General features: G+C 36.5%; 3 protein-coding genes across 4 annotated transcripts in view; 2 read left to right on the top strand and 1 right to left on the bottom strand.

Annotated features, from left to right (window-relative positions):
- LOC109822847 (MADS-box transcription factor 3-like) overlaps nt 1-11,574 on the top strand; it is a 19,346-nt gene extending 7,772 nt beyond the window's left edge. For both annotated transcript variants that reach the window (XM_020389117.1, XM_020389111.1), the window contains exons 3-9: nt 795-876; nt 9,767-9,828; nt 9,906-10,005; nt 10,108-10,149; nt 10,247-10,288; nt 10,965-11,131; nt 11,235-11,574. In XM_020389117.1, coding sequence (XP_020244706.1) covers nt 795-876; nt 9,767-9,828; nt 9,906-10,005; nt 10,108-10,149; nt 10,247-10,288; nt 10,965-11,131; nt 11,235-11,238 — 499 coding nt within the window. In that variant the 3' untranslated portion in view covers nt 11,239-11,574. The remainder of the gene's footprint in view (nt 1-794; nt 877-9,766; nt 9,829-9,905; nt 10,006-10,107; nt 10,150-10,246; nt 10,289-10,964; nt 11,132-11,234) is intronic.
- On the top strand, nt 13,653-14,260 carry LOC109833221 (protein ALP1-like). The gene is made up of 2 exons (XM_020400821.1): nt 13,653-13,755; nt 13,869-14,260. Exons 1-2 carry the CDS (start codon nt 13,653-13,655, stop codon nt 14,258-14,260), a joined length of 495 nt encoding a protein of 164 aa, XP_020256410.1.
- On the bottom strand, nt 19,095-20,945 carry LOC109822839 (heat stress transcription factor C-2a-like). Its single transcript, XM_020389101.1, has 2 exons — nt 20,657-20,945; nt 19,095-19,816 (listed from the first exon to the last, which is right to left on the bottom strand). The coding sequence occupies exons 1-2, from the start codon at nt 20,864-20,866 to the stop codon at nt 19,334-19,336; spliced, it is 693 nt and encodes a 230-aa protein (XP_020244690.1). The 5' UTR covers nt 20,867-20,945; the 3' UTR covers nt 19,095-19,333.

Here is a 21,789-nt window from a genome sequence, read left to right as displayed (position 1 = left end):
ACTTTCTAATTTGTTAATTTGCTGAGCTGGTTACACTTTTTGAGTCATAATAAAAAAATGAGCTCAAGAGTTTTAAGTATTTATATCACGATCAAAGGGTTGGAGAGAGAATTAATATGCACTAAATCATAGATCTAACAGACATTTTACTTTTTAGTCATCTATTTTCCCCGGTTGATTAGCATGCACAGACACAACCAAATAAAACACTTGGATTGCTTGATATCTCTTCACTTCTTTAAATGTAGATCAATTTAAGTATAATGAATCATGCATTTATTTCAATGACCTAAATTTGAATTTAAAAAATATTAAATCATACACATTTGTTTACTATTGATCACTTTCTAGTCTGAAATCATTCATGCCACACGTAACTATTAAAGATGAAATGGTTATTTAACCATAAAGAATAATAATATATTATATATATATATATATATATAATATATATATATATATATATAATATAATATATATATATATTTCTTTAAATTGTTCACAATATATAATACGGACTAGAATTTACCAAATTCGATACACAACCACCTCAGTGCTTAACATTGAGCAAAACTTCCAGCTAAATATGCACTCTTGATGCTAGTTAGAGATAATGTGGCATTAATTACATAACATTGTTTTGTTGTGCATGACTCTTTCGAGCAATTACAACACGTATCATTCATTTTACATGGCTCAGAAAGTTCATTTATGCTACGGAATTTAGGGCAGAAGCTCACTTTCGTACTTGTTTAAATGCTTTAACTGATGGTATCAATATTTGTTGAGCGCAGTGTGAAAGCGACCATTGAACGGTACAAGAAAGCTTGCACTGATACAACCAACACTGGAACTGTCTCTGAAGCTAATTCTCAGGTATTCTATTGTTTGTTGCCCTTCTGACTTACGAAAGAATGTTTCACTTTTATTAGATGCTAAGATGCTATCTTTATAGCAACTGCTTTGCTGAAAGCTACAGAATATGTAGTAACTGATGATTCTTAAAAAAAATGCTAAGTTTCAATATTGTATCAATTGCAATATCATTTTAAATTTCTTCTGATTATGTGCTATAGTTTTAGTTGGAATGGAAAGTTTTAAGCCAGTTTTCGAGGAAAAAACAAAAACTGCAAAAATTGCTACAGTGACAAATTAGATGACAGGTCAAGCTGTATATATGTTGTAATTCTGAACTGAGTAGTGAAGAAAAACTTTGGCTAAGGCTAGTATGATAGAGAATTAGAGAGAGAGAGAGATGTAGAAGAAGATAGAGAATTAGAGAGAGCATGTTGTAATTCTGAACTGAGTAGTGAAGAAAAACTTTGGCTCTTAGGATTCCCTTCCACCTAGGATATCACACTATGGCTCTTAGGTTGTTTAACATGCTAAACATTGATTAGTTCAACACTCCTCCTCAGGGGTTAGCAGGTTTAACACCCATTAGTTCTCGAAGTGTGCAAAAGCGATCCTTCGGCAACGCTTTGGTGAGAATGTCTGCAGCTTAATCTTCAGTTTTGCAGTAGATGACCTCCATCTCCTTGTCCACGATCGCGTCCCTGATGAAGTGGTATTTTCTCTTGATATGTCTCATCCTTTGGTGGAAGACAGGGTTCTTTGCCATTGCGATCGCTGACTTGTTGTCGCAGAGGAGAGGAGTAGGCTGCAGTTGTTTTTCACCAATGTCATCAAGCACATTCCTCGGCCACTTGATTTGTGATGCTGCTTGAGAAGCCGCCACGTACTCGGCTTCTGCAGTTGATAGTGCCACGGACTCCTACTTCATCGACGCCCAGGAGAACATACCCGATCCGAGTGTGAAGCAGTATCCAGAGGTACTCTTCATGTCATCTTCATCACCTCCCCAGTCACTATCGCAGAATCCGAATAGCTTTGCTGAGGAGTTCTTCTTAAAATGGATCCCAAAATTCTGGGTGCCTTGGATGTACCTAAGGACCCGTTTGTACAAGGAGTCATCTCTTAGAATACCACCCCACTTATTATACTTTGACTCTTAGGATTCCCTTCCACCTTGGATATCACACTATGGCTCTTAGGTTGTTTAACATGCTAAACATTGATTAGTTTAACACTCCTCCTCAGGGGTTAGCAGGTTTAACACCCATTAGTTCTCGAAGTGTGCAAAAGCGATCCTTCGGCAACGCTTTGGTGAGAATGTCTGCAGCTTGATCTTCAATTTTGCAGTAGATGACCTCCATCTCCTTGTCCACGATCGCGTCCCTGATGAAGTGGTATTTTCTCTTGATATGTCTCGTCCTCATCTTGATCTGCCAAAAGTCGTAGTTCTCCCCGGAGAAGATCGGTGTTCGTATCTCGCCGGAGGTAGGTTTTGGGTCGGACTCAATGACTATTGGGTCAGCCACTTGAATCCGAGAAGAAGTTGGAGAATCGACAGTTGTATTGGTCATTTTGAGGAGGCTATTTGGAAGAGTTTTGGTAGTGGGTGTTGGTGTTTTTGTAGAGGTAGGGTTTCTTAACACTCAGTTGTCATAACGAAGCTCTGATACCATGTTGTAATTCTGAACTGAGTAGTGAAGAAAAACTTTGGCTCTTAGGATTCCCTTCCACCTAGGATATCACACTATGGCTCTTAGGTTGTTTAACATGCTAAACATTGATTAGTTCAACAATATAGATCATCCGTCATTGTGCTCTTCATCCGACTAGTACCGGGTTCGAGTCCTAGGCAACCCATACGCAAAATAGAAAAACAAATCTTCCTTTTTCGCCCGCTTTAATTTAGAAGTTTTCTAGTATAGTTTGACTTAGATAGATATATATCAGTTGAGATTGGTTGACTGCTTAGTGTCCGTGAATAAGGGAGGAAGGAATTTCTGCTTTCTTACTCTCTGTTCAAGGAGACAACACATCGGAGACAACACATCGGATTTGCGGCATCCACCGTATTTGCCGACCGAAAGAACGTTGAAGAGTGAAAGCACTCTACAATTCAGATTTCGCTATAAGTTAACCAGTCATGAGCTTATATCACAGCTCCAATCATGGCAACCAATGTTATTGTTCGAGTCTTTGGCTTAAGCTGCAACGGATCAATCAAACACCTCTGAAGATAAAATACTAATTAGGGAACGTCTAGTATATAAAGATATTTATACCTATTTTCACATATGGAAATATGAAATTCAGACTTATGTGACAAGTCAAGTTCCTGAAAGAATCACTAAGGAAATACCGCATTTAGAAGCTCATTTACTCCAAAATTTAGACAGAACCGGAATTGTGATGCTTGGATCTTGGATGGAAGCCGGTGATATTTTAGTAGGTAAATGTGGTGGCCCCGTGATGGAATTCTCTTGTAGAAGACTTTACGCTTTACGATGCCTTTTTCCTTTAGAATTTAAGTTGGTTTTGAATTGTATGCTATTTTTGTTAATAGTTTTCAGTAAGCCAACTCGTTTGGCTTGGGAATATCTTCATTTGACTAGTATTAATCAGGACCTTTGCAGACTATATATTTGCTCCTGAATCATTCTCATTCTATCTTGAGGGCAAAGGCAACAGTTTGGACATATATGCAAATGGTTAATCATATTGAACATTCATACTTAAATTAAGAGAGAAGATATATTGTTCCAACTAACTCGAAGTAAGATATAGACAATAACTAAACTATTGAAGTAGGAAAATTCTTGATTTATGTTTTTGGTATTGAAATAGTCCTAATTTTCGTGTAGTTACAACCAAATGCATTCTCTTTTCACTCTGTTTGTGTTTACTCGAAGCTAGGACTCATTTGGAAGAGACAAGATGATAGTTTGCTGGTTTTGCCTTCCAAAGAAAGGAAAACACTATTTACACTTATATGGTGATCTTAACTAAATTTCTATGCCGTCACAAAGAAATTGGTCTTTAGATTTTAGAAATAGTCCAATTAACTTGCTTGGTTTGATTATCCTCGTAGAAGCAGAAGTTTGATCTTAGTGAAAATTTTAGTGGTCACAATTAGGGAAAAAAAATCATATAAAAGGCTTTAATAGTTCTTTATTATTTTATTTTTGATGACGAGGAAGAAAATGGGGTTTCCAGCTCCGATCAAGGTCAATGTATATATCATAAATACAACGTATACTACCATCCATATATAGTATCACGCTACTAGCTCAGCATATCATATCTATATAAGTACCTACTTATAATACTACTACCCATATCTACTACTTATCCACGCCACCGCGTGAGAGTCTTAATCTTAGCAGTCAGCCAAAAGTTTCGCTACGATTTAATGTTTCCTCACATCACATCCGCTTTACATCAAAGTAAGAGACGGATTATTGCTAAAATAAGCAAAAACCAGTTTGATAACTTGTCTAAGAATAGGCTATGCAAACTTAAGCAACTCTTATAATAGGACCACTTATATCTCATGAGCAGTATGTGAAGATTATCAGGCTGTACATATTTCTACTTTGTTTATCATGTGTTTTACATTTACTTTCATAAGGTTTCCACTAAATCAACGACTGATTATGATATCTTAAACATTTGTCTGTCAAGCAAACGTTTGTCCATCAGCTGATGATTTCACTTCAACTTAAAGTTTCCCATGTTACATCCAATGAATATGTGCGCTCTGTTGGAATATCAAATTAAATGTTAGAATAAATAAGGTTAATAGCATGAGTTCTAGAAGTGCAAGAGTCATAAGATTAGAAGAGGTAGAAACATAGGTTATGGAAGAAAAAGAATTACTCACTCCTTTATGATATTTTATTTTTATGACATTAAAATAGGAGTTTAATTGGTGACTATTTGTATGCCTATACGTTTTGTTTTGAAGCCTATATAAAGAGCTATTGTAATCCTTATTTTATAAAAAAAAGAAGAAAAGATTGAAGAAATCAAAGTAAATTATTTGTCTTCATTTTTGAGAGTTCTAAGTTCGTAAACTTGATAGTCAACAGTGGTATCAGAGCCACTTGATCCAATTTTCCCATTTTCTCTTCTTCTCATGGCCACCACAAATAATCTTGTCAATTCTCAAGTGCCCAAGTTATCGAAAGATAACAATGAGAGTTGGTCAATCCAAATGAGAGCTTTATTTGATTCTCAAGAGTTGTGGGAGCTGATCATTGATGAGTTCACGGAACCTACACCAGCAGTAGAAGCCACCTACACCACCGAAGAGAAGAAGGCTCTTAGAGAGCAAAAAAAGAAGGATAGCAAGGCTCGTTTTCTACTCTATCAATGGTTGGACGAGTCTACCTTTGAGAGAGTTGCCGAAGCAACGACGAGCAAGGAAGCATGGGAAATCCTTGCTACCATCTACAAAGGTATCGAGCGGGTGAAACGAATTCGCCTCCAAACTTTGAGGGGGGATCTTGAAGCCGCTCAAATAAAAGATGAATAAAAAATCTCCGATTATTATTCACGATTACTTCTAATTGTGAATAAAATGAGGAGAAATAGAGAGAAGATGAAGGACATTCGAGTGATGGAAAAGTTACTCCGATCCCTCACATCAAAATTCGAGCACGTGGTGACGGCAATTAAGGAGTCAGAATTTGGAAGAGATCTCAATAGAGGAGCTCTCGGGATCTCTCCGAGTTCATGAACAACGAATGTAAAAGAAGGCTAGTTCCATAGTTTTGAAACAAGTACTAGAGTCAAAATTGACTATAAATAATCAAAGCTCACAAGGTAGAGGTCGTGGTTGTGGTCGTGGTAGAGGCAGGGAACGTGGTCCCCAACAACAAACCACTTAAAATCAAGTGAAGACCCAAAGCTTCAGAGGACGAGGACGAAGCAATCGGGGAAGATCCACACCTGAGCGTGGAAACAACAATAATGTTCAGTGTTATAACTGTCACAAGTTGGACAATATGCTTCATATTGTTGGCACAATACTGAAGACCAAACCAATCTTGCCGAAGCAACAAATGATGTGGGTAACAACTCTACACTTCTTCTTGCTAATAATGATTCAAGTGTTCAGAATGATCTTTGGTAGCTTGACTCGGGTGCTAGCAACCACATGTGCAGGAAGAAAGAACTTTTCATGGAACTCGTAGAAGGGGTTCATGGAAGTATGAGCTTGGGAGATTCTTCAAAACTCTCGGTTGAAGGCAAAGGGAAGATTAAAATCTACCAAAAGGATGGTAAGCCTGAGTATATTTCCGATGTTTACTATATTCCTAACATGAAAAGTAATATCCTTAGTATCGGTCAATTACTCAAAAAGGGATACAAAGTACATATGGAGAACAACCATCTTTGGTTGAAAAATGCAAATGGAGGCCTCATAGCATGTGTTAAGATGACAAGAAACCGCATGTTTTCCTTGTAGCTAAACACGAAAGTCAACAACTATTTTTAAGGACCATGGAGAATGAGTCGTGGAGGTGGCATCTTCGCTTCGGCCATCTAAACTTCAGTGGCTTGAAGTTACTGTCTTTAGCTGGCATGGTACAATGTCTACCAACAATCGATCCACCGAATCATATTTGTGAAGGTTGTATAATTAGCAAGCAACCACGACTTCTTTTTCCCAGTGGAAAAGTATGGAGAGCAAAGGCACCATTGTAACTTGTTCACACTGACATTTGCAGACCGATTGATCCCGTCTCTTTATGAGGTAATAGATATTTTATAACCTTCATTGATGACTTTAGTAGAAAGTTATGAGTGTACGCTCTTAAAGAAAAAAACGGTTGCCTTTACTATATTCAAGCATTTTAAAGTTCTTATTGAAGCGGAGAGCAGCCACAATCTAATAATTCTTCGATCTGGCCGAGGTGATGACTACACCTCAAATTTGTTTCAAAAATATTATAGGGAGCAAGGTCTAAACAGACAGTTTATTATTGCCTACTCACCACAGCAAAATGGCATTGCAAAAAAGAAAGAACCGGACCATCCTCGACATAACAAGAACCATGCTCAAAGAAAAGGGATTGCCAAAACAGTTTTGGGCAGAAGCCATGGTGTGCTTAGCTTATTTGCTCAACCGATGCCCCCACAAAGATAGTGAAGAACAAGACACCTTAAGAGGCATGGAGCGGTTACACGTCTAGTGTGGCTCACCTACGAATTTTTTGGTGTGTTGCATATGCTTAAGTACCTGAAGTCAAAAGGAAAAAGCTTGACAATTACGGTGAAAAATATACTTTCATCGGATATAGCAAGGAGTCGAAGGCATACAAGCTCTACAATCCACTAACCAAGAAACTAGTTGTTAGTAGAGATGTTATCTTCAATGAAGAAGAAGCATGGAGCTGGAGCAATGAAGAGACTACCAAAGATCAACCCCATGGTGGATGAACCTGATAAGTCTCTATATGAGGTACCACCACCAGCTACACCACAATCTCCTCCACATTCTACACGCTCTCATGCAAGAGGTTCTCCATCTTCTGGGGAAGATAGTAGCAACGGATCTATAGTGCAACGAGGTCCCATCAAAATAAGAAGTCTCAGGGAGATCTATGAGCAGATAGAAGAAGACGGAGAGTCAAATCTCCTCTGCTTATATGCTGATCATGAATCTCTCACCTTCCAAGAAGCCGTAAAGAAAGATTGTTGGCGAACAGCAATGCAGGAGGAGATCCACGTCATCCAAAAGAATGATACTTGGGAGTTGACAACACTTCCACAAAATCACAAGGCAATAGGGGTCAAGTGGGTGTACAAGATCAAGCGCACAACAGATGGTGAAGTTGATCGGTACAAGGCGAGGCTTGTAGCGAAAGGTTACAAACAAAAGTACAACATCGACTATGAAGAAGTCTTTGCTCCAGTTGCTTGACTATTAATTTCACTTGCAGTTCATCACAGGTGGAATATATATCATTTGTATGTCAAGTCAGTATTCCTCAATAGCGTTCTTGAGGAAGAGGTGTACGTGCAACAACCAGAAGGCTTTCTTGTGAAAGGGCAAGAAGATAAAGTGTACCATTTAAAAAGCCTAGTATGGCTTAAAGCAGACATCATGGGCATGGAATGCCCGAATTGATGGCTATCTTCATCAAAATGGTTTCATTAAATGTCCCCATGATTATGCCATCTACATGAAGAGGAACCATAAAGGAAAATTTCTAATAATTTGTCTTTATGTTGATGATTTATTGTACACAAGAAGTAGTACCAAGATGCTTGTTGAATTCAAGGCGGCAATGTTCAATGAATTTGAGATGACGGACAATGGATTGATGTCTTATTTTCTTGGCATTGAAGTGGAGCAGCAGCAAGAGGGGATTTTTATATCCCAGAAGAAGAACATGAATGGGATCTTAGAGAAGTTCAAGATGAATGAATGCAACCTTGTGAACACCCCAGTAGCCATCGGAATGAAGCTCTCAAGAGAAGGAGATGGACGTTTTGTGGATTCAACTCTTTTCAAAAGTCTAGTTGGCAGCCTGAGATACTTGACGATCACAAGGCCCGATATTATTTTCAAAAGTCTAGTTGGCAGCCTGAGATACTTGACGATCACAAGGCCCGATATTACTTATGGAGTCGGACTTGTGAGCAGCCTGAGATACTTGACGATCACAAGGCCCGATATTACTTATGGAGTCGGACTTGTGAGTCGCTATATAGAGACACCAAAGGAGTCTCACTGGCTAGCTGCAAAGAGGATACTAAGGTATATCAAAGGCACACTCAACATGGGTCTCTTATATGAATATGATAAAATTGCACAACTAGTTGGTTACTCAGATAGTGACCAGGGAGATGACCAAGATGAGAGGAAAAGCACCACATGCTATATCTTCTATCTTGGGTCAACTGCATTTTCATGGACCTCAAAGAAGCAAGGAGTTGTAGCCTTATCTTCATATGAAGCAGAGTATGTGGCGACTGCATCTACAGTATGTGAAACAATTTGGTTGCGGAACATATTAAAGGAGGTTGATCATCCACAAGAAGACCCGATTATAATTTTGTGGACAACAAATTAACCATCCAGCTTGCAAAGAACTCAGTACATCATGAGAGGAGCAAACACATAGATATACAGTTTTATTTCTCAGAGACCATGTAAAGCAGAAAACCGTTGAACTGGAGCATTGTCACACCACTAAACAAGTAGCAGACATATTCATCAAGCCATTATCAAGTAAAACTTTCATGAGGCTAAGAGACATGCTTCGTATAAAGATATTTTGATTTGAAGGGGCGTGTTGGAATATCAAATTAAAATGTTAGAATAAATGTGGTTAATAGCATGAATTTTAGAAGTACAAGGGTTATAAGTTTAGAAGGGGAAGAGACATAGGTTATGAAAGAATAAGAGTCATTCACTCTTTTATGATATTTTATTTTTATTGCATTAAAATAGGAGTTTAATTGGTGACTATTGGTATGTCTATACGTTTTGTTTTGAAGCCTATATAAAGGGATATTGTAATCATTGTTTTATAAAAAGAAGAAAAGATTGAAAAAATCAAAGTAAGTTCTTTGTCTTCATTTGGGAGAGTTCTAAGTTCGTAAACTTGATAGTCAACACGCTCCATACAACAATCTAATATTGGTAGCATCTTTGTTTATCAGATCTTAAATACCACATAATAGGTTCAACATTTTTGTTTCAGATCAAGATATTTTCTAGATATGTTGATTCTTAATTTACCAACATTCATATATTAGCATGACTCACTGTATAGTAAATTTTAATAATATTTTCGGCTAGGGATACCCAGAAATCATATTAATATATAAATAACGTAGTACTTAGAAATTGGACCAAAGTTATTGATTAACCAACCTGTTATCTTAATTTACTCTTCAGTACTACCAACAGGAAGCCTCCAAATTGCGCCAGCAAATAACCAACTTACAGAATTCAAACAGGTAATTAACTTGTCACCTTTTGTGAATTTGTGTATTTTTTTTTCTTAATAGAAATATAACATAGTTTTGACCTGCAGGAATTTGATGGGTGAGTCGCTTAGTACAATGAGTCTAAGGGACCTGAAGCAGCTGGAGGGCAGGCTGGAGAAAGGCATCAGCAAAATAAGAAGCAAGAAGGTAAACATCATCGAATAGTTATACGATATTATTAATCTTTACTTTAATTCTTTTATTTGTACGTCTATTGTTATTATTGCTAATTTTATTCCTTACGTGCAGAATGAGTTGTTGTATGCTGAGATTGAATACATGCAAAAAAGGGTGAGAACAAGAATAAAATCCCTTGTAATAAGCATCAGTATATGTCTATTCTCTTACTCTCCTGAAAATTGTCATAGTTAATGATTTTATCTTGCAGGAGATGGAGTTGCAAAATGATAATATGTGCTTAAGGAACAAGGTAATTTCTTAATTCCCACTTATGTTGCCTATTGAACACATTTAGCTAGCTGATTAACTATATAGCATGTAGCAAGAACTTATCCCTTTTTATTTTCTTGCCTGTAAAAATTTTGCACGCCAATAATCTTCCTCGTGTCCCGAGCTTAATTCCTTTGAGAAAGCATTAAACCACCGGTTTATCTTAAACATGATTGAAGAAGTTCTCCTCTCAAAAGAAATATGCATGTTATGCTTAAAGCTATCCCTGTACAGTTAGCTTCACTAGTTTTATGCTTTTATAGCATTTTGAGTATAAAGGCAAATTTAAAATTTTAGGACGTAATGCATTGGAGATGAACGGTTAAGATGAAGAGTAAGAAATTAGCTTCATTTCCAGTGAGAGATAATATATGAGGTTGATGTAACTTTCAAACATTTCTAATTCCACGTAAAACTTCAATGTACACTATAACAAATGAATCTTTGAACTCTGAAAGCTCTGTACTACACAGCAACACAAATTGTTGTACACAAAAATTTGTATATTATCCTAAGATAACCTGAGATATCATAGTTAGGTTTCACATTGGGGTTTAATTTTTGCAATCGTTACTTATTAATCGAGTTCCTTTATCATTTGTTCAGTATATATTTCCATTCTTTTGCGTTACTAACAAGGTCAATGTTATAAACAGATAGCTGAAAATGAGAGAGCCCAGCAGCAAATGAACATGTTACCTGCAACAACCTCGAATGAATATGAAGGCATGCCCCAATTCGATTCACGAAACTTTCTCCAAGTGAACTTGCTTGATCCCAATCACCACTACTCTCATCAGCAGCAGACTGCTCTCCAACTAGGGTATATACTTAGTTCCACTAATTAGATCTCTCCACTGATCAATTCCATATACAAAATGTTTGATACTGATTTCATTTTTATTTGATTTGATGTAAATTGGTAGTTGAGGTGATGAGAGGACACGAAGAATGACTGAGGTGCTGCTTTTACCCTGGCCTGGACATGTAGAGTTTTAGTACATGACGACAGATTCTACTTCGTCTTCTTCGAGTTAATCAAGCTGCTAATTTTATTCTCTAGCTATATTAAGTTGTAATGGGGAACCGTTTAAGTGTTATTTGAAAACTTGTTACTTAGCAGTAGCTGATTCTGGTGTGATGTATGTCAGTGTGACTGAAGGACTTGCTACTATATATATATGTTATCGATGTACGATATTCGTGTGGCATGCTTGTATCCTGTTTTAATTTGATGAACATGAGTGTAAATTGCAGTTTTTTTAAGTAGATTCTCAGGTTGAGTGTAGTTTAGATATTATGCAAGGTTCTATTTTCCCTCTTTTTTTTCCTCCCGTTTTAATTTTTCGCTTAGGTTAGATACATGCATGGATTGTGCAAATAAATAACAGTCTGTTTGGAAACTAGGATTTCATTTCAAATAGTGTATTTGTCCCAATTCTAGTGTTTGGATCCATAAGAATTTGAATATTGGATAATGGTCCAAATACATTAACATTTTAGACCTATATTAGGCCCATAATTCTAAATCCCAACGGGTGGGCTGTCATTTGCAATTCCATCTTCTCTCTCCACATCCGCTCTCGCAACCCCCCTCCCCCCCCACTTCCGTTCTCGCGATCTCTCTCCCTTCACACTTCTACTCTCAATCGGCGGTGGTGACGAGGAGGAGGATGAGGAGATCCGGTTTCAACACCGGCGGTGGCGACGACGACAAGGAGGAGATCCAGTTTCAACATCGACGGTGGGGACGAGGACGAGGAGGAGGAGGAGATCCAGTTTCACCTGTAAGCCCTAATTTCACCTCCGGCGACTACGACGATCATCGAAAACGGTGAGAACTTCTCAATCCTCTCTCATTCCTCTATCTCCAGTTCCACCGAAACCCTAAATTCTAGATTCAAACTCTATTCTCTCAATTTTGATGGAATTGCAGCTAAATTTTTATGGGGAAAATCCCCCAAAACCAACTCTCATTTTGAATAAATCTTTCGACCCTAGTAATGTTATTTGTTTCTCGAAATCACTTCTTTGATTCAAAACGAACATCGATGAAGGGTTTCAAAAATTTTGAGAAACAATATTTCATTTCCTGTAGAAAAAAAGACTTAGAGAACGATATAGGAATGACATCTTATAATTCTTATTGTCCTCCTGTTAATGTGTTGGCTTGCGAATGGATGAAGAAAATATTTTCTCCATGTAAAATTTCAAAAGATTAATAATCATGTGCCTTGTTTGTGCTAGCATCCCATGATGTCTTCTCACTAGAGAAAATAGAAATTGTTCTAGAGATGTGATAATGTAGTTTATTAGTCCATTTTAGATCCATTCATTAGTCGACAGCTATACGAAATCAAAGTTCTAGATAAGTAAATCTCTGTCTTTGCACCTGATTTACTTTTTTGTGAGATTGTCAATATATGTTTGCATATGGGTTTGAATTTGAGTTATAAAATCTTTATTTTTTTTCTTTCATATTATTATCTTTAGTGTTTGATAATTTCGTTTAGTAATTCTAAATTTGTTATTCTTTTCCTTTACTTTTACTCCATGTTACATGGTCTGATTCTATCTCTTAGATAAGTAAAATTTTACACATTAAATTTTGATGATGAAACAGTTTAGGAGAAAATGTCAGACCAACAAAGTTTACATGGTCAAAGGAAACGTGCAAGGGAAGAAGTAGGTGAAGATGATGAAAAAAAGCTAGTTATCATAATTATGACTTTCATAATAATGATAGTTGGAGCATACCATCATAGAAGAAGGTCTAGAATCAAGGAGATAATATGGAGTGAAGATGTACGTGCTCATAAAAGAGCCATCTGGATGGACACATTAATGAATGATACAATATGTCGGGAGCAACTACGTCTTAATAGGTGTTGTTTTGAGAAGTTGTATGCCATTTTACGATCTAAAGAGGGATTGGTGACTTCTAGGTATGTCACAGTGAGAGAAGATGTTGTATTTTTCCTACATATTATTTCTCATAACTTGAAGAATCGAACTATTTGAACAATTTTTTTTCGTTCTGGAGAAACTATAAGCCGACAATTTCATACGGTGCTCCGAGTGGTTATGAATATCAGGAAGTATTATGTCAAACAAGTAGAATCCACCACTAGTTATGCGGGAGATAACAAATGAAAATGGTTTGAGGTAATAATAATTTGTTTTTTGGATATATAGATTTGTTTGTGCTAATATGTAATCTATATGATGTTATGGGGTTGATTGTTAGGGTTTACTTGGAGTACTTGATGGGACACACATTCAAATGACTGTCCCTCTTGAGGATTGACCTAGATATCGAGATAGAAAGGGTGATATCAGCACAAATGTCCTTGCCATGTGCAATCCCAATCTCCAATTTACTTATGTTTTACCTGGTTGGGAATGATCTGCATCTGATACTCGCATCCTTCGTGATGCTTCGCAGAGGCCTAATGGTTTAAAAGTACCAACAAGTAAGACATTAGCTTGGTGTTTATAGACTTTCCTTTTTTAACTTGTTTTTTCATCTTTAAGCTAAAATGTTTATATTGATGTTGTAGATAAGTATTATCTTGTGGATTTGGGGTTCACCAATAGTCGGGGTTTCTTAGCTCCATACAGAGGCACTCGGTACCATTTGAATTTGTGGCGAGGGAATACTCCAACAAATTACAAAGAGCTCTTCAATCTGCGACATTCATCTGCTCGAAATACTATTGAAAGAGCATTTGGAGTGTTGAAGAAACGATGGACCATTCTTAGGACAACAAGCTTCTTTGACAAAAAGACTCAAGTTAGGATTATAAATGCTTGTTTTATTCTTCACAATTTCGTAAGAGATAAAAATATGGAAGAGAATGATTTGTTGCGTGAGGTGGACGAGGAGCTTGAAAATACAAACACATTTGATAGCGACAATGAGGTTGATGTTGATTACATTACAAGTACTTGAGCAACGAATGAATGGAGTTTGTTCAGAGATGATATTGCTTTGTAGATGTTCAATGAATATGAAGCTCGGATAGCTCGTGCTACTTGAGATTTTCACCTTAAACAACGAATGAATGGACATATTCTTTTATTTGTTGCTTAATGTGTTCTACTAAGATTGTATGTGAACATAGTGATAAACTTTCATGTTTGTCTGTTTAGAATGCTTGAGGTTTCACATACAAACTTTCATGTAAGTATGTGAACATAGTGATAAACTTTTATTAAATTGTGCTGGATCTGGACTATTTAAGGATGCTTTATTTGTTTAGATCTTTTGATTAGCTCTACCATCCATTTCTAATGGATCACATCATCTCAGACTATCTATATGACAGCAACAAAATATGTATTTTTATTTCCCCTTTTTTGTTTGTTCAATGAAGTTTCTCTGACTTTAAAGTTTTTCTACTAATATGATTTCCTTCCTTTTAAGGTAATGATTAGAAAAGATAAAGAGACTTTGCCTCCTATACAAGGAGGTAGGAAAATGAGCTATCTTACTTAGAATCCACAAATGGACATGATACTGACGACCATGTTTTACAATCAACTAAACCAAGGCAATAAAGGTGAGGGGGATTGGAAGCCTCAAGCTTATCAAGCTGTTGTTGATGAGTTAAAATCCAAATTGGGTTTTTCTATCACGGTGGATCACATAAGGAATAGGGTAAAACTTTAGAAGAAATATTATGCTATCATCACTAAAATACGGACAAAAACTAAGTTCAGATGGGACGATGATAAGAAAATGGTGGTAATTACCATTGAGGACTTGGTAGATTGGACCAAGTAAGTTCAGATGGGACGATGATAAGAAAATGGTGGTAATTACCATTGAGGACTTGGTAGATTGGACCAAGTATTGTGAGGTATGTTGAATATCTACAACTGGTGGTAATTACCATTGAGGACTTGGTAGATTGGACCAAGTATTGTGAGGTATGTTGAATATCTACAACACATGTTCATAACTCTTTGTCTTACTATGTATTTGTTTGATTTTGTCCATAATTAAGTACATACTGTTTAAGAATCATTAAATTTTATTCATTTACAATGGACCTTCTCAATTATGTACATATTGATCCTTTGTTGCGCTGTGTTAGATGTTCCTTAAGTTTCCGACAGATAGAGATATCTATACCTACAATTTTAAATTTGGCTAGAATATGTTCATTTAGCAATTTCAAGCTAGTTATGGTTGAGCAGTCCTGTGTTATATATTAGTGTCTGAATCATTCATCCTTTATACAAACTTGGCCATTTATTGTGAGAATAACTATGTTTTAAATGCAGTGAACTCTCTCATGGAGAGGATAGACTTAAAATGGTCATTTATTGTGAGGCTGACTTACCAAACATCAACAAGGTCATGGTTATGATCATGTCTAAGTTAATTGGTGTCTTTATCTTTACAAACTTGTCCATGGTTAAGAAATGGGCTAAATTGTAGCAACACCATATTGCAAGATTTATTATTTTTGGTGATCTTTGCCATTCAAATACTTGACCTTACACCTTTTTTTTTTTTGGAGAATGGAAGATTTACATATCTAAGACAATTTGCTCATATCTATATCTAAACATTCATCCAGGCGGCATACATGAAGCTTACAGATAGTACCCATTCGTTTTCAAGATGACTAGTTGCACTAAATGTTATTATTCTATTAAAATTTGTTTAATTTTTGCTTAACACATGCTAACATTTGTTTTTCGGTTTTTGATATGCCTTTGCTCTTTCATCGTATATATTCTAGATTCAAAAAGTGAGTAACGTTCAAAATCTTATTGATATATGGTGCTGCGTTACTAGATTGTCTCACAATGTTTTTGTATTTTCTCATGTTTGCATAGGTAAATTCAGATGCCAAGGCATACCAAAACAAAGCTATTGAGAATTGGGATGATATATGTGTGTTAGTGGGCACCGATAGAGTAACTGCCGAGGGTGCAGAGCAAATTGATGATTCTATTGCAGCTATGGATATGGAAGGTGTGAATGAAGGGGAGAGCTCTAGCAGAGAGGTTTCAAAATTTTCAACTTCTAAATCCAATAAGAAGCTCAAGAGATCGAGACCCTTTAGCAAATGCAGTAAGTGATGTTGGTGAGATGCTAAAGGAGCATCTGGTGAGTACAAACCCACCAAAAGCTGATTGCGAGGAGATTTATGTCGAGGTATCTAAAGTGAGGGGTATTCCTCCACATCAATTTTTAAGGGAAGTTAAGAGATTCATTGATGGTTCTGCACATGATTTTCGAATGTTGAAGTTACTTTCAAACAATCAAAAGTTAGATTGAATTATGCTATGTCTTGAAAACTCAAACTAAGGTAAAAAATAACTCATTAACTTTTCCATTTGTATTTAAGCTCTTGTTTGGTAGTTTTAGTTAGTGCATATCAAATGTTTGAACATCATTGTCTCATCTATCATGACTAAAATTGATCATTTGATCATTTGATGGAATTATTAAATGTTTGAATCTTGGTGACTGCACGATGTCAATTGTTTTCCACTACAGTCAGTATATTGCTCTTTCTGGAATCTAGGCCAGATTTTTCTTGAGTTGGGTAGTTTTGCATCTTTATAATTTTGATCTTACTGTAATTCTCAAATGAAAAATGTAACTGCTTATGTACTTTAATGACCAAGGATCGTGAATAGAATTACCGCGCTTCTTTTCGATAAATATTTGTCATCTCTGTAACTATATTTAGGAGCTAGTAGCCTACCCTTGGATGATGTCAACTAGATGCATTTATATTGTCATTTTTGAATCTTTGATCTCTCTCTCAGATGCATTTATACTGTAATCCTCACATAAAATGTAATGGATTATGTTAGTTTGCATATTTTCTGTACTCTTTGTGCCCTTATCAATGGTGGAAGTTGATTTGGTCATTTTGTTGTTGTTTCATGTAATTGAAGTAGAGAAATGTATTCATTTGTTTTTGTTGTCAGAAAGGAATAGTTTGTAGTGAATACATTATACTGGTTTAGATGCTATAATGCAATTTTTTTTGACATATGCCTCACTTGTTGAATGGTTGATCCGAACTTACTGTCACTATATGATTTTGTGTAGAGCGCCGTCTATGGTAAATTTCCCCTCAAATAGCCATGTGCATTTATTTCCACCAATTTCGATGCAAGACTTATTGTTGAGTATCTTATTTCTAAATTATCTTCGAGCTACAATTTTAGTTCAGAAATTAGAATTCTACTAGTTAGCAAACAACTCAATTGAAATTTTTAAAATTGAAATTCAAACATGAATTTCAAATTTGGAATTCAAATTTGGATGTTCGCCAAACGAAGGAATTGAATTTTAAATTCTGGATTTCAAAATTCAGAATTCAATTTTGGAATTTGAAATCAAATCCTCGAATCCAAACGCAATCTAAGTGAATTCCAAGTTGGCCTTGGTACATGGGGTTGCATTCCAAATTAACCATTGAGTGTTCGCCCTTCCCGTGATTTTTTAAATTATTATGAGGCGTGAAGAGTATTTCTTCGATTTTTAAAAGGCGTTTTACGTGGGTTAATTAAAACACCAAAAGTTAAATACAATTAATGTTCTTTTGGATTAATTCATGTACGTAGAGATTCGACCGTGTCTTACGTTGACTTTCCGTTGGCATAGGAATGACGAACAACAAAGAACAACACTGGCAATTAATTAACACCAAAAGATAAAAGTTCTAGTTGGAATAAATACGCACCTAAATTTCAAATGCCCATTTTAAACTCTCTCTGATCCACGGGGCTTAGTCGAGAGCGGCGACCAGCGACGTAGAAATGATGGAGATCTGCTAGCGGAGACGCGAAAGCGAGATAACGAACGATTTTTCTGCCGCATTTATAATCTCGAAGGCCGTATGTTTTCGATGTAATAATTTAGGGCCTATGAGTTCTAAAAGCCCAGAAGGTAACACGATTGGTGAGCCGAGTCGTTGCGATCCAGTTAGTGGGTCGATATCATTGGGCCCATTAGAAGTATAAATAAATGCACCAGTAATCTTCAGCTTCGGTCGTCCAGTTAGTGGGTCCGATATTCATTTGGCCAATATGTTCTATTATACGATAGCATAACGCCACTTATAAGGGCGTAGGATTACGTATTTTGGGAAATTTTTGGGATTTTTTTTCTTCCCCTTCAGTTCAACTCAATTCGAACTAATCTCTTTAAGTATTTTCCTCCAATTACATCGAGGAGTTTCGAGGCTTTTCATGTTCTCTGGATCTTAAAGATGCAATTCTTTTCCCTTTTGTCATTCTCATGGTTGTCGTATCGTTTGCTTTATTTATTTAACTACTTATATTAAACCTAGATGTAAGTAGTTCATTTAATTATATTATTTATTTGATATAACATGTTGTGTTTTTTTTAATATATATTGGCAGTTGGTATGTTTGGCTAACAAAAGAAACTCTTAATTCATCACCTTCAAACTATCTATCTATCTTTTACATCCTGACTACGCCACTAACGCATTATCATCATATAGGTAAAGAAAAGGGCGTGCATACCCGTTGATCGCATACATACCCTATATACTGAGAGGCTAAAGTCAATAAATTAATATTAACACTTCTAAAATTTTTTTCAAACAAATTAACCCCTATGCAAAAACCTTGGGCTCTAACTTTATATAACATTCCCTCACAGCGAATTGTATAATGCATTCTAGAAACTTAAGGTCAATAAAATTCGAACCTAGATTGCTCTGATAACATAACAACAAAATACTACGCCGTCGCATCCATACTCTGATAATATACCAAAGTTGTGAGACTCCAAAGTCGCAACTCTTTACCCTTATTAGCAATATGACTCCCAAGAAAGTAACAATTAACTCTAGGGAAAAAGGTTAGAAAAAAAATATATACATCCGACTCAGCTAAGGTTACTCTTTACAGATTCTAGAACGTACAGTGGGCTCTGCACAATACCTTAAGTACCCAACACCATGACACCATGCAACACCAACGAAACCAGCCAGAACACGCACAACGAAAGCATCCCCGACTAAAACTCGTCCCCATCACCCAACCCCAGCAATTCCTCCAGCGTCGCCGAAAAAATCCCATCAGCCCCAAACCCATCAACGCCCCCCAAATCCTCCACCTTCAACGCCAACACGTCATCCCTGGCCTCCTCCAATCTCAGCCTCGCCCTCTTCCTCGCCGTCGATCTCTCCACCATCGTCGGATCCCTAACAACCTTCATAAGAAATGCGAGCATCTGCTTCGGTTTCCTCTCTGTTTCCTGAAGTCTGCTCCACATTTTCTGTACCTTCTCGTCGATAGAGCTCTGCTGTTGTTTTAGGGTGAGGAGGTCGAGGATTATGCCGTCGTCAATTTCATAGGGGTCGGTGGCTTTCTTGGAGGAGGAGGAGGACGACGAGGTGACGGGGGCTCGTCGGACGATGTGGCGGAGCAGGTGGGTTTGGCCTTTGAGGAAGGAGGCGTGGGCGAATTCCCATTTGTCGGGGTCTACCTTGCGAAATCCCTGTAGAATTTTGATTATACGTGCAAATTTATTAGGTATTATTTTGAGGGTGATGATAGGGCATCTGATTGTTTCGCTTATCAATAACATTTTTCACGGAACACCTACAAAACATGAATGAAAGAACCAATGCTCCGCAAGAAATTACTGAGTTTTATTTTAAAAAAAAAGTGAAAATTAATTACCTTTACTTGAACCATTTAAGTTACGTTATTGAATACCTACACCTTTTATGAATGGGAAAATATCCCTTTGTCCAAAGGGGGGGAGGGATATAAATACCTTTACTTCAATTCATTCCTTAGACAGTACCCAGTGACTAAATAAAATATCCAGAGGCAAATATCTACCGTTCCTAACTGAAGGCCAAGACGCGCCCCAGACCTTTTTAATAAGTAAACCCAAATATGATTGACTAAAAATATTCTGATAGCAACCTAACATTTACGAGGCATAGTTATTTAATAACAATCTAACACTGTATCTTCGAATTGTATTGTATTTATTCTCATTTTCAAGTGAAATAGCAGACAATTCATATTGCAGAATATAATATCCGTATGGAAAAAAAAAAGTTTAATTCGAAGATAATTCATTTTAGAATATGGGATGTCACTACTCGTTTCAACGTGTTATTAATAACGCATCAAAGAAATATCAATTCGTTAGGTCCAAGATCTAAGGCCGATATCGTTGTGACCCAGCCACTATTAACGCTAGCTCTACATGGATCGGATGCGTAAAAATTGATTTTTTTTTTTCTCCAATCTATCCACAGCGACACAAAGACAACACAGCGACCGTAAACAAAAACAGATACAGGAAATTAATAATACTAACATAAGTATTGAGCTGGCGAACGAAACTGGAGAAATTGCTGTGCTTGAAGTGAGCAGGCAAAAGAGACTGAGAGAAAGCAAAAGGATCAGCCACAACAAAGCTATTGCTCTCTCTCCCCCAGCATATGATCGCATCTGTCTCAGGATCGCTAACCATCTTATAAGTTTTCACTACAAACGGGGCGACGCCCAAATCCCCAAATTTCTCCATTGCTCACTTACTATTTAACTTTTTATTTGTTTTTGGGGATCTCGATGGGAGATCTGAGAGAGAGGGGGTTGGAAGATTTTGTAGAGATAGATAGAGTATACAGTAGGATGGGACAAGTGACAGATGGGGGGGTCGACGCGTGGCCGTCGTCGAGAGTGTTCTTCGGTGTTGTTGGCCACTAATTTGTTTATTTATTTTCTACTAGTTTCAGGCCCGTGCGATGCACGGATTTATCTAATATACAAAAATTAATGTAGTAAAAGAATACAAAATAAAACAATAATAATATATAATTTTCCTATTATCATAATAAAATAGATAAAATCTCACATGTCTATATGACTAATGTTATAATATTTTGCTATACCAAGTAATTAGTATGCAGCATAAAGTTTAGTTCCAAACGAAATATTTAAAGCACATAGAGATACTTGTCAAATATATATATCTATGAATCAAGGCAATAATTATAAATAGATTGATAAACAAAATATCCATCACAATCATATCAAGTAGTTAGGTTTCTCAACGTAAAACCACTAAAAAAATATGTAGTGCATACAAAAGTTTAGTGAATAAGGTTTTAGACCAGAATACTAAATATAAGTTTCAGACATCATGAATCAGATAGAGATTTATCAAAAAATAGCTTGAACTCTCTGTAGAATATTATAATTCTCTCTTTCAATCTTGAACCGTTTTTGCTTTTTATTGCTAGACATTTGCGGAGAAATCAAGTCTACTGAAACTGAGTGTTCGATATCAGATTCCAACAAATTTCTTTTGCAAGGAGTAATGTTATCCGAGGAACAAATTTCAACTTCACTGTCATCAGTGTCCGATGGCGAGCCCTGTGTTTCAGTATAACATAATAGTTAGCATGTTAATGAGTTGGCAGGAAAAGATTGTTGTACAATTAATGT

This window comes from Asparagus officinalis, chromosome 1 (genome assembly GCF_001876935.1).
Source record: "Asparagus officinalis chromosome 1, Aspof.V1, whole genome shotgun sequence".
NCBI classification, from domain to species: domain Eukaryota; kingdom Viridiplantae; phylum Streptophyta; class Magnoliopsida; order Asparagales; family Asparagaceae; genus Asparagus; species Asparagus officinalis.
Note: the sequence above shows the minus strand (reverse complement) of the source record. Positions and strands in the feature narration are given on the sequence as shown.